At 50.3% G+C, this 17,016-nt stretch overlaps 1 protein-coding gene across 4 annotated transcripts in view; it reads left to right on the forward strand.

Annotated features, from left to right (window-relative positions):
* Window positions 1-17,016, forward strand: part of GTF3C1 (general transcription factor IIIC subunit 1) — a 78,401-nt gene that overhangs the window by 18,550 nt on the left and 42,835 nt on the right. For 3 of the 4 annotated variants that reach the window (XR_006739943.1, XM_036413010.2, XM_036413009.2), the window contains exons 6-8: window positions 2,861-2,984; window positions 14,467-14,634; window positions 16,428-16,543. Coding sequence is in view for 3 of the 4 variants with exons in the window: in XM_036413010.2 (XP_036268903.1) it covers window positions 2,861-2,984; window positions 14,467-14,634; window positions 16,428-16,543 (408 nt within the window). In the remaining variant the exon portion in view is untranslated. Of the gene's footprint in view, window positions 1-2,860; window positions 2,985-14,466; window positions 14,635-16,427; window positions 16,544-17,016 lie in introns of those variants that run through there. The other variant, XM_036413011.2, reaches the window with a different exon arrangement.

Consider the following 17,016-nt stretch of genomic DNA (forward strand, 5'->3'; position numbering starts at 1 on the left):
GAAATGAAGAAAGTCCCTGAGTGCTTAGTGAATGAATAGCTGCCCACTGATTCTTTCTATTTCTTGTCCTGCCCATGCAGACACTGGAGACAAACCCTTTGCCTGCTGAGTCATTTGGGGGGTGGGAGAAAAGGGGACGGCTGGTCTGGTCTCAGGTCAGCACTATGGACTATCTAAGCAGCAAAATTTAACTGTTACGGGACATTCTTTCATTTAGTTCTTCAACAAGAACTTAAGTGTTAACTTTGAGTCAGAACCATGTTCCACACTGAGATGACAGCAGTGAATGAGGACGACAGTCTCACACTGTCGTGGAGCAGTCTGGCTGGAGGGGCAGCGGTGAGCACTCACGGAGGCTAGAAGCTACCCAGAAAGATACGTCTGAGCCGGTGGAAAACGTGAGGGAGCTTTCTGCAGAGCGGGGAGAGCTGTAGAGCAAGTCCAGAGCTGGGCTTTGAACGTGAGTGCTCCCAAAGCAGACGGGAGAAATGGCGTTTCAGGCAAGGGAGAATGGCTCGAGCAAAGTGTGGAGTTGTGGCGGCTGTGGGACTTTTAGAGGTCAGCTGAGAGGGAGAGTTGGGGCCACACTGAAAGGCCTTGAGAGCCAGGCAGGGAGTTGGGGCTTTAGCCTGAAGTTCAGGAAATGTGAAGAGTGTTGAGGACATGAACTGGTGAACTGAAGAGAGATGGGAAGTGGGCAGCGAAGTCAGTGCTCTTGCCGCAGGCCCTGTGGGCAATTGGCTGGAAATGTTTGGGAGCCATTTTTGGAGGTGACAATAGCAGGACTTGGTGAGTGACCAAAGCCAGGATGTAGAGCTGAATGAAGGTGTACATGAGCACTGCTCAGAGAGGTAGACTGGAACTCGAAGGCCAGCTCATGAGACAGGACTGTGCCTTCACAGCTGACCCCTGCAATGAGGAGAATGTTTGGTCCACAGTAAAGGCTAGGTAAATGGGTGTGAAGGGATGTATGAAAAAAAGTAGGTACAGAAAGAGATCAGATTTGGATCAGGATAAGATAGACAACAAATTTGACTTTAGGGTTTGTTGAGTCTGAGGATCCTCTGGAACGATCATTTGGCAGCTGGAAGTGTAGAGATCAGAGTGACCTTGGCAGGATGTAGTGAACACTTCACCTGTAGATGGGGTTGATGACATGAATATAGATGCTAACTTTATGGGAAGATGGTGGAGGAGGCTCCTCTCCTTTCTCTTTTTGCCGGGCAGACTAAGTCCTGGATGGCAGCCCCCAGAAGGCAGGACTACATCATCCTCCCTGCTTAGTGTGGGCCAGGGCTCAGGACCAGATGTTGAGGGCTGGGCTTTGATGGATGAGTTTCCAAAGGGTCTTTCCACGATGCTGGGGGCACAGCCAGATTAATGATAGGTGCCATTTCCAAGCAAGTGGTTTTGAAGGAGCCATATGTGTGTCATCTGTATTTCTTTGATGGCCATATGTTCTGCCACCCAGCAGCTAGAGTGCTGATAGTCTGGGAGCTGATTTCACATTTATGCAGCAGCTTCACACAGACATTCGCTCCCTCTCTTTCTCCGAGGGAGTAAGAAGAAACCTGTATAATCCAACTAACAACTAAGTCCTGAGTGCCTCCTGCTGTCCAGTCCCTGCCTTACAACGCTGGTCACTTGCCTCACTCTCCCAGGGTTGCAAAGTCAATTGGCAGCAGCGGCCGGGGAGGGCGTGTAAATGTGTCAGACAGGTTAGGCGTAGAAGTGGAGGAGTATGGATTGATACTAGTATGGATTCAAGAAGTATTTCATTTTCTTCTTAACTGTCATAAAAGAAAAGCAGCACAAAAATGATGATAAATGGAAACTGACCTTCAGCCTCACTGTGCAAGGGCCAAGGGGGAGCATGAAGGCGCTGGTACCATGGAGACCAGGCCTGTCTGGAGGGAACAGCTGTCCCCGGCTTCCGCTGGCTGCTGCCGTGAACAGTCCTAGGATTTATTGCCAGATCTTGTTTTTCAAGAGAAGCCAGAATGTGGATTTTTATATGAAATCTTTCACTTTTCAATGTTGGCATGTGAATTACTTTTATGGGAAAAGACATGGCCAGTACAGAGGCTGGTAACCACTGCAGTTCAGATGCATGTACAGTCACTCAGGTTTATCACCTTGCAGCAATGTGACTAAGGAGCAAATGGGGAACTACACAGATAGACTACAATTTAAAGAATGGTTTTAATATTTTTTCTGTTTGTTCCACTGCCTGTGGGAGGTGTGTATATGCATTCATAATTAATATACTTACTTGATTAAAGTCAAAATAGCATGAAAAGGTATATAATGAAGTCTCCATTCTCTACCTCCCTCTGCCTCATTCTCAGCCCTGTATGTCCTCCAGGATCTCTAAGAAAGTCCCTTTCCCCCTCTTGTAATCAAAAGGTAGAACTGTTAGTATATTGCTCTGGATCATATTGTGCCCTTGACAATGTAGCTTAGCAGTCTTTCCTCATTAATACTGTCAGTATGTTCTCATTCAAGATGACCAATTAACTTGGGTCTCCAACTTGTGCTCATTTACATGATTCTTTATATTTATATTTTTATTTGTTTAATATGTTTTTATTGATTTTAGACAGAGAGTTGAAGGAAGAGGGATAGAGAGAGAGAAACATCAACAAAGAAACATCATCGATTGGCTGCCTCCTGCACACCCTGCCACTGGGGACCGAGCCCGCAACCCAGGCATGTGCCCTGACCTGGAATCAAACCGTGACCTCCTGATTTTTAGGTCAATGCTCAACCACTGAGCCACACCGGCTGGGCTACATGCTTCTTTAATAGTTTTCAACACCTTGCTTGTACCTAACAGTAGCTTTAAATTTTGTTTTGGCAGGGGCTGTGCGAAAGGACGTTTAAGCGTCTGTACCAATACATGCTGAGTGCTGGCCTGGCAAAGGTGGTGTCTCTTCCCTTACACGAGATTCACCCCGAATGTGGCCCTTTTAAGACAAAGAAAGGTAAAGGCGGACTCGGCTCTCTTCTCTGGGCTTCACGAACGGCTTTCACTCCCCACTTCTAAGCTCAGCCCGTCTCTCCTCATGTCTGCTGGCTGTGGGGTGATCTCACAGTTTTCAGCTCTATCCCTCTGTGCCTGGTTAGGATCTTCTACATAAAAAGCGCTCAGGAAATGTTTGCTGAAGGAAAGTTTCTTACTTCTGGGAAACATCTCTCTGTGGCTGTCCCTCTCGCATCTCAGATTCACGGTGGACAAAGAACCGGTCCATCTTGTCCATGTACACTAAGTGCGCCGTGCTGCGTGGTCCCGTTATCTAGGCAGTGCCACCTTTTCACACGTAAGACCATTAAACTGAGAGATGCTGAGTAACTTACATAAGGCTGAGCAATCTGTACGCAGGAGAGGTAAGACTTAAACCTTTTTAAAAAGTTAAACTAAGGACGATGCCTATAAAACTTTAAAACCTTTCTTCATCCTTTATTTTTCCCTATTTCTGATTTTTATCCAGTGCCATTCACCTCTCATTAACCAAAGTCATGGAAAAAGCTGAGCTTTCAGTAAAAGATGGTAGATTCTTCCCAAATTCCACTCTAGGGATGATATGGGATATAAAAGGCATAAACCCACAAGTGCAGAGAGAAGAGGACAGGATATGACAGAGAGAGGGTTGTCAGCAACATTCTGGTGCTCAAGGGCAGATGGACAAATAGTAACTGACTGAGCGGGCTGGGAGAGCTAAATGCTTGCGAACGGCAGTAGCCGGGAACTGACACCTCAAAACCTGAAATCAATGAAAACTTGGAGATCTCGGTGCCTTTGAGAGCACAGGGGTGGATGGAGCGGGGCACAGGAGAATTGGTCCGTAGTCCGTAAGACCCGTATGTGCCCCGCGCCACTGCCCCCGGTGCACAGCCGGGGAGGAACCCTTTCCCTCAGGGACACCGTCTGGCTTCTCCTCAGGAGGATTCCAGCCTCAGACGTGGGGGACAGTGTGCTGTGCTGAGAGCAGGGGTTAGGCGACAGGTGACGTCTCTGTACACTAAATGGCCAGTTTTCTGTGGAAACTGACCTGTCCAGGAAAAAAGTCATCTAGATAATGAAATTTGGAGGTTTCCCATCAAAATAGCTGGCCCCTGCCTGCTCCCCGTTTACGGAAGCCCTCTCGGTGACAGCCTCTTCTCCTCCCCGCCCTCCAAACACCGAAAACCAGGGCTTGGGGCAGCATTTTAATGCTTTGCCCAACATTTGAGGAAAGCTCTGGTGTGAGTGTAAGAGAGACAGACAAACTTAGGAAATAGAAACAAAGTGAGGAGCAGGAGAAACTTTTTTAAAAAAGAATTTTCAGAGAGAAGAGGGGAGATTGCATCCATGAAACCATACCAAGAGGTTCCAGAGAAGGGACCTACAGAAAATAAGAGCTCTTGGAAATAACAGAAACCTGACTATTGCAATAAAAGTCTTAGTGGAAGGCAAGATAACAAGATTAGATTGAAAACATTATTCCAGAGAGAACAAACTCAAATGGGAACTAAGGAGAGCTGAGTCAAATAAGAGGCTGAGTCAAAAAGGTTTAATTAATAAACATCCTCACTACAGGGGCTCCAAAGAGGGCGGGAGTATGTGCAGGGGACTAGAGCAGAGGAGAGGATGAGAAATGACACCAGAAATTCTTCCAGATCTAAACGACAAAGGTTCTAGATCACAAGACCTACCCGGTACCTCGCATAATGAGTGGAAAGAGCCCTGTACCAAGACCCAGTCCCTGAGCTTCGGAAACTGGGATCAACAGCCTTCAGGGGGGAGGGATCCCACTGCCCAATAGTAACTGACGCTGGAAGGCCTTGGGGCACGGCCCTCAATATTCTGAAGGAAACAAAGGCCCTCAATATTCTGAAGGAAACAAACGTTCAATCGGCAATTGACGTTCAAACGGCAAAAACGTTCAGCTCTGCCATTAACCAGGTGTGTGAATAAGGACATTTTCATGATGCAGATCTGAAACACTGCATCTCCCATCTCCCATGTTCTCAGGAAGCTTCAGGAGGATGTACATCAAATGATGGGCTAAGCCAGTGCTTGGCAAACCTCGGCTCGAGAGCCAAATGCGGCTCTCTGGCCCCTTGAGTGTGGCTCTTCCACAAAATACCACATGCGGGTTCTCACGTACAGTGCAAATGCAATTGAAACTCCGTGGCCCATGCGCAGAAGTCGGTTTTCTGCCTGAGCGAGTCTATTTTGAAGAAGTGGCGTTAGAACACTCAAGCCACGGTTTGCCAACCACTGGGCTAAGCCTAGAGGCAAGAAAACGTGGGTCCAGGAGATGACGAAGGGAAATCACCAAGACAGGCTCTGAGAGCAGCCTATCCAGATGGTCCCAGGAGGGATGGCAGTCGTGCCAAGTCCTTGCCTCATGCATGTGAATGTGTCTTGTGGAAGTTGTACTTTGTCAGAGTCTGAGCATGAATTTAATGGTAGGTACATAGAAAACCAAGTGAATGTGGAGGAGGAGTTATTAACCCCAAGGAAAACCAAAAGATGTATAAGAAAAAGCAGGGCAAAAAAGACTCCGAGAACTGAAAGGGGTGCTGGCATTTGACTTGGAGGTATAGTTATCTGAATGCTTAAAGCAGTTCATCGTTTTTACTTCCTGGCCTTTTGCTAGAATGGCATTAAAAATAAACACGAGAAATTTCATTTTTAATGTAAATGAAGCTCAGAAGGAAATACTGTTAAAGAACTGCTCTTGCTATGCAGGCAGCCATGGAGCAAAGCAAAGTTTCTTCCAGGTGAAGTTCCCTGGGCTAGAATTCCGTTCTGTCCTTTCCTATTGGGGCAGTGGCCTCTACACCTCAGTTTTCTCCTCAGGATGATCTAAGAAGAAATAATTAGATAATTATTATTTATCTAATTATTTATAACAATTAGGTAAATAATAACTTATCTAGTGGGGATAATAATATAGCTTTCAGGAGGCAGTGTACACAGAACAAGGCCCCCTACTGGTGGCCCTTGGGCCATGTCCAGCAATGTATTCTGTTGGGCTCACAGTGTTTGTTTTAATTGAATTAGTTTCTGTTATTTAAAAATCAGAAACTTCACCTAAAAATCAGCCCTTCAACTTCTCTGCAAAACTAAAGCTAGGCAACACTGAACTACATTCCTTATTAGCCGCTGGCAAGGCAGAGCGGCGTGCCCCCTTTCCCTGAGGCCCACCCCTCCCACTTAGCACAGGCACCTGCTTTCCGCTACAGAACCCACAATTTCTTCATTCTGGTATGTCACCCGCCTGACCTTGAAGGTATGTCCACACTCAGGGCCTGTCGCACAGTGAGGGCCCTTGTTACCTTGAGGTCTAGTGCTGGGAAGATGAGCCCTCCGAGTAGGCGGGTCAGCATGGCTCAACACGGCTTGAGTACTGAGGGTGGTGGCTTCAGCTCTTTACTCGGGATTAAGAGGACAGGCACCCAAGACAGCAACATTCAGAATTTTCAGATTGTCACACATGCACAGTGAGTGCATTCGGACTATTCAGGAGGCTCATCTCATTCCCATGGGGATTCTGTCACCCCCCTCTGCTGCTTGGGCTCACCATCAGTGTCTCCTTGCCCTAGGTGGCGAGCTCCCTGAGGCATCCAGGACCTGGGTGCTGCCCTGAAGTCTGTTCTTCCAGCCCTGGCCAGCCTCTCTGCAGTTGCCCATGGCAGCACCTCAGATTGTCCCCTTGGCTGCTTATCATCCCAGAGTCCACACCTCCCATACTTTCTGTCCTTAATGCCTTTGGGTGTCTGCTGGGACCAGAGGAGGTGCTAAGTAATGTTTAGCTAATTAAGTTAAGTAGATGCCACATCAGTTACTTTGCTGCGACAAGGGATGAATGCAGTGTTAGTTTTCCTTTGCCTTCCCAGTTGGCAAAATTAACATAAAACCTTCCCTCTAAGGCATTATGGAGTAGATAAGACTTAAATAATAAAGAAAGATGATGTATTACTTCATGTAAATTCACAGGTGTGCCTGGATATATATGAGTTGTTTCCAAATGCCTGTAAACAAAGAGCTTGAATTTAGGCATATTTCAAATGCATTACAGAAAGCTACAGTGATCTGTTTTTCAAAAAAACAAAAAACCTCAGTAATGAAAACAGTCAACCTGAACTGATCTGTTTTGTAAATTTGGATTCTTTTCTTCAAGTGTTTACCAGTTATTCTGTGTTTATTAAATTGTGCCGAGAAAAGGAGGGAAGAGAAATAGAAGTTAACTTGGCGATCCCTCAGAAAAGGGTCCCGGTTGGCAGCAGCGGATGGAAGTGGAGCTGCCTGGGGCTGGTGCCTGAGGCAGTCCTCGGAGCAGGTTTTCCAGGTTCCGGGACTGGCAGTGAGCTTTGCAGAGGGTGAGGGTGGGTCTGCTTATGATGTGGACTTTTCCCACAGCTCTTACCCTTAAAAGAATAAAAATCAAGTTCAAGATTTTCAGAAAACAAGATGAATATAAAAAATTGTTGTACTTCCACTGTTTGAGTCAAACTGTCAACAATTGGTCCAGAGAAAAGGAAATTTCATTGATATTTCAAGGCATGTTATCAGGTATTTTAGCAAAAAAAGACTATAGGCCCAGCTAAGGAAAAGAGTGACTTTTAAAAAATATATATTTTTATTGATTTCAGAGAGGGAGAGAGAGACAGAAACATCAATGATAACATAAAATCACTGACTGGCTGCCTCCTGCACGCCCCTGCTGGGGATCGAGCTCACAACCCAGCATGTGCCCTTGACTGAAATCAAACCTGGGACCCTTCAGTTCACAGGCCGACACTATCGCCTGAGCCAAACCAGCTAGGGCAAGATTGACTTTTGTTAGGGAAAAATACTAGCCTAGTCATGACTACCCGCTATGTTTTAGTTTTAATTTCAGACTATCCTATATTGTTACTTCAGGTCTCTGAGTTTGTAAGGCCATCATGCAGGCCTCCCCTGAGCTTGTCAGGTTTAATATGTGGCCCCTTTTTCATCCACAAGATTCAATGCAGTTCCTCTAAGAATTCAGCTGACTTCTTTATAAAAATGGACAAGCTAATTCTAAAATTATTGTAGAATTGCAGGGGACCCAGAAAGTTAACACAATTCTGGAAAAGAAGAATCAAGTAGGAGGACCCATACTTCCCAATTTCAAAATGTATACAAAGCAACATTAATCAAGACAGTGTAGCATTGACACAAGGATAGACAGAGATCAATGGAATAGAATTGAGAGTCCAGAAATAAACCCACACCTCTGTAGTCAACTAATTTTCAGGAAGAGTGCCAAGACCATTGAATGGAGAAAAGCCGATCCCAGCCAGCCATTACTATAAGATTCCCTTTATGGGAAAGTGCAGTGCAGGGAATCAAGAGATAGATTAGTAGTACTTAGTGCTTTGGGTTAGGGCAGTAGCTAAAGGGTTTGAGGTGATGAAGATAGCTGAGTATCCTGAGGCATAGAGAGATCATTCCACAGTTATATTTCTGGTGAGTGGCAGCAGCAGGTCCACGCCAGACAGACTGACTCCAGAGCCCATACTTTTATTTATTTACTAGAGACCTGATATGCGAAATTCGTGAAGAATAGGCCTTCCTTCTCCCTGCTGCCAGCACCGGTTTCTCTCTGGCATCCAGGACCTGGGCTTCCCTCTGGCCGCCAGCAGGCACCCTGGATCCGGGCTTTTCTCTGGCCCCGGATTCTTCCGGAAGGATGTTCAGCATGACTTCCGGTCTAATTAGCATATTACCCTTTTATTATTATAGATTTTTTGTTAATCCTTACCCAAGGATTTTTAGAGAGGTTGGATGGGAGGGAGGATAGGAGGGGGGGTGGGGGTGCGAGAGAAGGGGAGAGAGAAACAGAAACATTGATGTGAGAGTAACACATTAATTGGTTGCCTCCACACCATCTCAGTCTGGGGCCAGAAATCAAACCTGCAACACAGGTATGTGCCCTTGACTGGAATCGAGCCCACAACCCTCTCCCCACTGAATCACAGCTGCCAGGGCAGAGCAGATCCCTTTAACCTATTCCATCACCCCGGGGTGGTGCTGCAGCGCCCTCCTCCATCATCTGGGTGCTGCCCTGAAGTCTGTTCTTCCAGCCCTGGCCAGCCTCTCTGCAGTTGCCCATGGCAGCACCTCAGATTGTCCCCTTGGCTGCTTATCATCCCAGAGTCCAGACTCTAAATGACTTCCTAGCACTGACCAGTCGGACCTGGACCCTGTTCGGGAGTGTGTGTTTGGGGAGGGGAGGGAGAATAACACTGAATTTCCTAGTGTCTGCCTGGCTCACAGTGGGACTTCCCCTTGGCTGGTGACTCTTCAGGAGGAGGACTACCCTGGCGCTCCTTGTTCCCATCAGGCTTTTGTTCTTCTCGGGTGATCACAGGTATGCATGCCGTCTGGCTAGGAGGCCAGATGGTAGTTTTCCTTGGGAATGTGAGAAGCACAGGCTATTGGTTCCACTTCACTGCACAGCCAGTCCTTTACACCAAGCAGTGCTTTGTGTTAAAAAATTGAAATTCTAACCTCGCCAGGTAGCCTAATGTGGAAAAAAGGCCACTTGCTGGGCCCAAGACATTGATTAGATCACTCAGCCCCGCTGAGCTTCAGTTTCTTTTCTCCGCAAATGGCAGTGATAGCTTGTAGAATGCGCATGTAATTCAGTGAAATGGCCCTGACATCACCTGACACAGTGCCTGGCTTATACAGGTGTCCGGTCAAGATTCACCTTCCCTTCTCTTCTGGGTCTTTAGATGTGAGTGAGCCATCCTTCAGGCTAACCTGAGCCGATCCTGGGTCTTTGGCACAAGTGATTCCTTTGTGTTGAGTTGCTGAAATTAGCGCACCACATTGTTAAATGCCTGAAATAACTGTGCTTGGAAGTTGGTGCCTCTGACCTCCTGCCTTTTGTTCCGGAAAGAAAGCCCTGCACCCAGTTGTCGGGGGCTGCCACCAACAGGCGGGGGCCCTTCCAGGGATCGCTGGTGACTGAGATGGGGAGAGGCCGTGTTCGCCTTGCCTGGGTGTGCTGGCCAGGGTCAGGGTCTCGCTCTCGCCCTTCGGCTTCGGCTTTCGCTGACTTGTGGTGTGGACCAGGCTTCATTAGAAAGATAATAGGAGTGAAGGAATTTTGATCATGAAAACTGAAATGCTGAGGCTGATAAAACTGGAACTGTGGGAAAGCTATAAAGCACCAGTGAAACTGATTCCAAGTGGCCTGGCCATGAAGCACAGACTGCATCTGGCCCGTCCCCTGCCGGCCTTCTCTCTGACTGGCCTCCCCCACCCCATCGGGCTGGACTCATTAGCCCTCGTTACAGGCGAGACTGAGGGAGGGCAACCAGCCTGCCCAGGTTCCCACACCAGCTCTGGCAGGAGAGTCCAGATTCTTCTGTTGTTGTTAATCCTCACCTGAGGGTATTTTTCCATTGATTTTTAGAGAGTGGAAAGGAGGGGGAGAGACAGAGAAAGAGAAACACTGATGTGAGAGAGACTCATCTATTGGTTGCCTCCCACATGTGCCCCGACCAGGGCCTGGAATTGAGCCTGCATTTAAGTTATGTGCCCTTGACTGCAATCAAACCCACAACCCTTCAGGCCAACACTATCCACTGAGCTAAACTGGCTGGGGCAAAAGTCCAGATTTTTAACCACTGTGCACACTGCCTCTCTCACAAGCTTTTCCAAGTATGATGAGCATCAAACGGCATAGGGAAAGTGAAGTGTCTCCAAGGACAGTACATTGAAAAGACTAGAGACAGACACAGCGTGGGTCTCCTAGTCTGGTGGCCACAGAAGAATGTGAGTGCCGTTGGGACTCGCAGCAGAGAAATCATCTGTCATCTGGGGTGTGGGATGGGCAGGGCTGCAGACCCGCGGGCCCAAACCTCACCACACCAGCTGGACGAGTCACACGGGGCCTTCTGGAAGCACAGCCACCTTGCCACGGCCCAGCGGGATGCTGAGAGCACCCTCCACTCGGCGTGCTGGAGACTCGCCTCTCCAGAGGCTCATACTCCCCGACAGTCCTCGGGCTCACAGTGCCCAGCGTGACTGCAGGGAGCAGCTCAGTCCTTGTGTGTCACCTCCCCACAGCCCGGCCAGCAGCCTGCCTGTCCACGGGCCTTCCTGAACCCCAGGCACAGGACCCTAGCAGGAGCGAGGCCACTACCTTAGGCCACACCAACTATTCTTGTAAATACTAGCTCTGCCACTTCAGAGCAGGCCACTAACCTCTGTGCCTCGGCTTTCACATCTGTACAATGGGGTTTACGGGGCCCGCCAGCCTCGGGTTGTGAGATTTGCTGGGTTCCTTCTTGCAGCGCCTTAGCATAGTGCCTAGCCCACAGCAATACTGGCTGTTCTGGTTGAGTGACTACCGTGTGCCGGTCTCTGTACAGTCATTATCTGGGGATATCCTACCTCTAACCTGTGAAGCAGAGAACCTTATCATCTGAGTGGAAAACAAATCTATGCTAAGTCACTTCCCAAAGTGACAGAAATGAGAGATTGGAGAGCTGAGATTGACCCACGTCCTCCCGGTCCTGAAGCCCGCCTTCCCCCACACTCCGGCCCTCCCTCCGTCCGGCGCCGGCAGAGGTGGCGGCAGCGCTGTGGGAGCAGAGGTGGGAAGTCGCCGCCTTGATGCGGAGCAGAGGCCTGGGAGGGTCTTTGTCCCCCTCGGGGTCCGTGAGCTTACACCAGGAGCCATGTTTCCCTCTCCCACGCGTGTCCGTTGGGAAGGCTGTGCTGTGAATCTTCTTGGCTAGCGAGCCCCGTAAGGACGTTGGAAAGGGGTGGGAGAGGAAATGCTGGCTGCAGCTGAGGGTGCCCGTCTGCTCCGCTGGGTGCTGCATCGGGTCAGGCTCACGCAGACGCCACTGCTCCTGACCCGGGTCACATGGCGCCTGTCGGGCTGTTTGTTATCCCGGGTTAGGGCCTGAGCTCCCAGGCAGGCTGCCTGGTAAAACCCGCTCCTCACTTGCTACCAGAAGGGAGTCGCCCTAAGTGTGAACGGGTGGGAGCAACCATCCCAAGGCTGTGGTGAGGACTGGCTCGTGTGACGCATGTGGAGACCGGGGTCCAGGACATGGCTGTCCTTGAGAAATGGTCCGAGTTTTACTGTTAGGAGCAGTAGATTGTTCCATGAGCACCACCTAGGAGCAAGAGGAGGGGGTGCAGGGGCTGGGAGTGGCTCAAGGAGAGGACAGCGGGGAAGACCCAGTGGGGAATGGCTTGGTGGTCGGTGTTCTGGTCATGTGTTAGCAGCAGGTGCCTCAGTCCCAAGGGAGGGCCCAGTCCCGGTCACCTGGGCCTTCAAGTAGTTCTCACCATGTAGATGGGCCCAGGAGTCCCATATCCACAGGTTTTTTCTCCTGGTTGCTTAGGGCTCCCATCCAGGCGAGAGAAATGGAGGGAAAAGGCAGGTACCCAGGCAAAGGCAGAGCCGCAGAAAGCAGGAGAGCCTGGAGGAGCGCCAGCCCAGGGAGCTGGGGCTTAAGGAGGCTTGTGCCGAGGCGTGGCTTCAGGTTTCTCCTGTTAAAAAGCCGTGAACTTGGGGGATTCCTGTCACTTTGAGGTGTGGAGAGGAGTCAGCACCAGGCTGCCCCGAGGACCATCAAGGCTGCCCATACTCCCTCTGGTGGGCCGGCCTCAGCAGACCTTTCTCTGAGAGGAAGATGGACGAGTTCAGGACCCTGAGGTGCTTCCTTGTTTGTGAACTTCACTGTGAGCCCCTGTCCCCACAAGGCTCCTCTGACCACGCTCAGCATCGGTCTGTGGCATTTCCGGGGGCTCAGCTCCTGCACAGGCGGCGTGGGCCGCAGACCAGCTCCCGTGCCACCCTCTGCGCTGGAGCTGAGGCTCTGCACCTCAGGGTGCTGAGGAAGCTGGTGGGGAGACCTTCATGTCCCTGCTGCAACAGTGACTACAAGCCAAGTGACAAAACAATTCATTATTTCACAATTCCGGAGACCCGAGTGTGAAATGGGTGTCTCTGGGCTGAAATGGAGCTATCCAAGGCTCTGAGCCTTTTCCAGTTCCTAGGAGCCACCCGCATTCCTTGGCTCAGGTCTCTTTCCTCCATCTTCAAAGCCAGCAAAGCGTAGCACCTCCAGCCTCACTCTCCTCCTGCCTCCCTCTGACAAGGGTATTGTATGGGCCATCGGATAATCCAGCGCCGTTGTCACCACCACAGAAGCCTCCATGGCGCCTGCAAGTCCCTTTGGCCGCAGAGGTCCCAGGAGTTAGGGCGCGGCCAACCTGGATGGGCAGACACTGTGAGGATCGTTTCTCCCAGGTTGGGATCTGCGATCCTGCCCGAGCTACTTGGCCTGTCGCTGGCAAGCTGTTGGATGCTTGGTAAGATGGTTGGCCCCACTGTACCTCAGTTTCTCCATCTGAAAAGGGCCTTCTAGAGTTGTTAGGATCCAATAAGTTAGCACACATAGAGCATCAAGACATTTTTGCTTTTCCTCGCGCCCTTATCTTGCTCCAGCCAAGGGCACACACCGACACTTCTCCTGCATTGTGCTTTCAGAATAGGTGCGGGTGATGGTCTGAAGCCAGCCCAGTGTGTGGACGCTTCTCCGGGTACCACCGCTTGGTCTCCGCCATCCTTTTATGTCGTGTATAAGAGCTATTGCTGCCCCGAGGGCTGTGTGGGCCTGTGATGGGGGCCGTTTTCACCTCATTTTGAGCTATTGTTCTGGACTGAATTTCTGCACTTAGAATCACGGGGTTAAAGGCTTCCTAAAATACCCACTCTTATTGGTAGTGGGTATGGCTCACTCAGAAAAAGATGGTTTTCATCCTGTCAGCAGTACCGCCCTGTGTGCCTCCTGTGCTCCGTACTTCCCGTGTGCCTACTGTGCCCTGGGCTCTGCTCTGGGGGCTGGGGCGGATGTGAAAAGACAGGCCTGGAGCTGTCTCAAGCAGAGGCTGCTGTTTACTTAGTAGGACTGACAGGCACTTCATTACTACTCTCATTTGCATTTCTTTGTTCATTAATTAGGTTTAAAACAAAGACCAGTGTTTTGGAGTAAATTTTCAGATCTTGTGCCCCAAGACATGCTGTTTTAAAAGTGTCAAACTCCATACTGTGCCAGACCTCTCTCCGGGTCTCTCTGCTGAAGTCCCTTCCCCAGCACCGGTCACTCACTGCTGGAGGACCTCTCTCCGGGTCTTTGTGCTGAAGTCCCTCCCCCAGCACCGGTCACTCACTGCTGGAGGACCTCTCTCTGGGTCACTCACTGCTGGAGGACCTCTCTCCGGGTCTCTCTGTTGAAGTCCCTCCCCCAGCACCGGTCACTCACTGCTGGAGGACCTCTCTCCCGGTCTCTCTGTTGAAGTCCCTCCCCCTGCACCGGTCACTCACTGCTGGAGGACCTCTCTCCGGGTCTCTCTGCTGAAGTCCCTCCCCCAGCACCGGTCACTCACTGCGGAGGCCATGCCTGTGTTCCCAGGGACTGACGTCATGGTGCGCTGCCTGAAGCTGCTGAAGGAGTTCAGACGGAAGATCGAGGACGACCACGACCAGGACGACGATGAGGACGAGGAGGTCATCTCCAAGGCCGTGCCCCCGGTGGACATCGTGTACGAGCGGGACATGCTCACGCAGACCTACGAGCTCAGTAAGCCCTGCTCTCACACCTGCTATGTGCGGTTCCTGAGCTTGGAGGCAGAAACGTGTTGCCCGTGTGTCAAGAGGGCTTCGCTCTTGAGGCTGTAGCACAGCGGGAAGCACCATGGGTCCCTTGAAGGGTGTAGGCTTTGGATCAGATTTGAGTTTGAATCCTTGCTCTACCACTTGTTAGCTCTATGACTTTAGCAAGTTCTCCAAGCCTCAGTTCCCTCATCTGCAAAATGAGGATAATACCCACCATAGCATGTAGTGAGGACTAGGATTAAAACATTTGGTGTAGTGCCTGGTATGTAGAAAGCACTAAAAATATTAGCTGGTCGTGTTATTACTCAGATTTGAGAGCCACACACCATCTTCTAGAATTAATCTGGAGTCACTGCAGGCTGAGAATTCCAGTGATAAAGGGGGGATATGTCTCCCCTCATTCCTTAGCTTTCCTCTGATTCCCTAAAAGCCATGTAAGACAGCAGCACCCCATCATGTAGGTGTGGCTGCCAGTCCGTGTAGGAGGGTGCAGAGGAAAAGGTGAGGTGGCTGCCGGAGAGCTGATTCGGCCACAGGACAAAGACACGCTGGCAAGTCAGCACAGCGTTTTTGGCCGGTTGAGGGGCAGCTTTTATCAGCTGTTCACTTCTCTCAGAATGGGTTCCTCAGAACACGGTTTGGGAAAGGTCACCCTGGACCCTCTTCGCCCCACCGTTAGCATGTTACTATTATAGTTCAGTTTGGGAACACATTCCGGTCACCTCTTTTCAGTCTGGCATTTTTTTTTTTCTACATATCCAATTCAGCAAACCTCCTCCATCCGGATTGGCTTTATCTGGTAGCCTCAAGTGTGTGTGAGTCAGGACGTGGAGGGGAAGATACTTCTGAGGAAAGAGCTGTGCCAGGAAGTCGGACCTGCGGTTCGAGTGTTTTACTTGTAGGGACTTCCTGCCGCCCACCGTGGCTCCTGCCAGGCTCCTTCCTAGGGTTCCAGCCTCCAGTAGCCCAGCCCGTTCAGAGGGCTTTTTAGAAGTACAGTAACGGCGCTGGGCGTGGCCATGTAGCAGCAGGAGCCACAGACTAGAAGGAGCCAGCGCTCAGGCACAGCCACTTGCTGGCCATGTAGAGGGCCACCTAGCATGGTCCCTTCCGGAGTCCTGCTGGCTGACAGCTGTGACAGGACAGGGCAGTACTGGTCCACAACGCCTCTGTGTCCACCAAGAAAGGCAGGGAAAAATGCTATAGTTCTTAATTAAACAGTATTGAGATGCTTTTTAATGGGATTCATTTCATTTATCTAAAAAAGTCCGTTCATGGGAAAGAGCTAACTTCCTGCCGCTGGGACTTAGTAGATCAGTAGCTGATCACTTGCCATTTGGATGATGAGCATTTAAAAACTGGCGCTTAGCCCTGTTTGGCTTGGCTCAGTGGGTAGAGTGTCAGCCTGCAGACTGAAGGGTCCTGGGTTCGATTCCAGTCAAGGGCACATGCCTGGGTTGCAGGCTCGATCCCCTCTGGAGTTGTGCAGAAGGCATCAGTCGAGGATTCTCTCTCATTGATTTTTCTCTCTCTCCCTCTCCCTTTCTCCCTGAAATCATTTACAAACATATTAAAAAGGAAAACTGGCGCTTAGTGGTGGTGTTCCGAGTGTTGGGAGGGGAGAGTGGAGGTGTTTGTTTTATTCTGTGTGTTGGTTTCACTGCACTGAAATGCCCGCTTTAAAAAGGTGGGTGGGAATTGACTGGTGCGGAATGGCTCCTTTGCAGAGGTTGGGTTCAAGTATATTGTTTCACACAGTTGAGCGCAGAGGCACGAAAGGAATTTCCCAGGCTGAGATCCGAGTGGCCATGAATGTGGGAAAGCTGGAAGCAAGAATGCTGTGCCGGCTCCTTCAAAGATTCAAAGCTGTCAAGGTAACATCGCGAGTCCTTCACCATTCGCTGTCTGGGTACGCAGTGTGATATGAAGGAGGCCTTAGCAGGTCAGCAAACGGGACGGGCCTGCTGTCTCCCAAGGCGGCTCATGCTGCCCAGGCCCAGTACTGTGGTTTTGCTGGTTTTCACTTCTTACAAACTGAAGGGCTTGTCAGTACTGGAAAGTCAGCAGGAGATGTGGCAGTACCCCCTATACCCCTCCGTGTGGGGCACCAGCTGCAGCGACCGAACCTCCGGCCGCCCCTGCAGACGAAGCAGGCTCCCTCCAGGCTCCACAGGCCTCCGGGCCCTCCCTTTTGTGCTGCTTGCCTGGCTCCCGGGGGCTGAGTCTGGCGTTCTCCTTTCAGAACTCAGACCTGCTGTCTCAGCCACTCGTGCCTCGCTCTCTTCTGAACTTCCTGGCCACTTTGCCGGAGGGCAGTAGTAGAGCTAAGCTAATGATTGCAGGGCAC

The sequence above is a fragment of the Pipistrellus kuhlii genome, unplaced genomic scaffold, assembly GCF_014108245.1.
Source record: "Pipistrellus kuhlii isolate mPipKuh1 unplaced genomic scaffold, mPipKuh1.p scaffold_m20_p_48, whole genome shotgun sequence".
Taxonomy (NCBI): Eukaryota; Metazoa; Chordata; class Mammalia; order Chiroptera; family Vespertilionidae; genus Pipistrellus; species Pipistrellus kuhlii.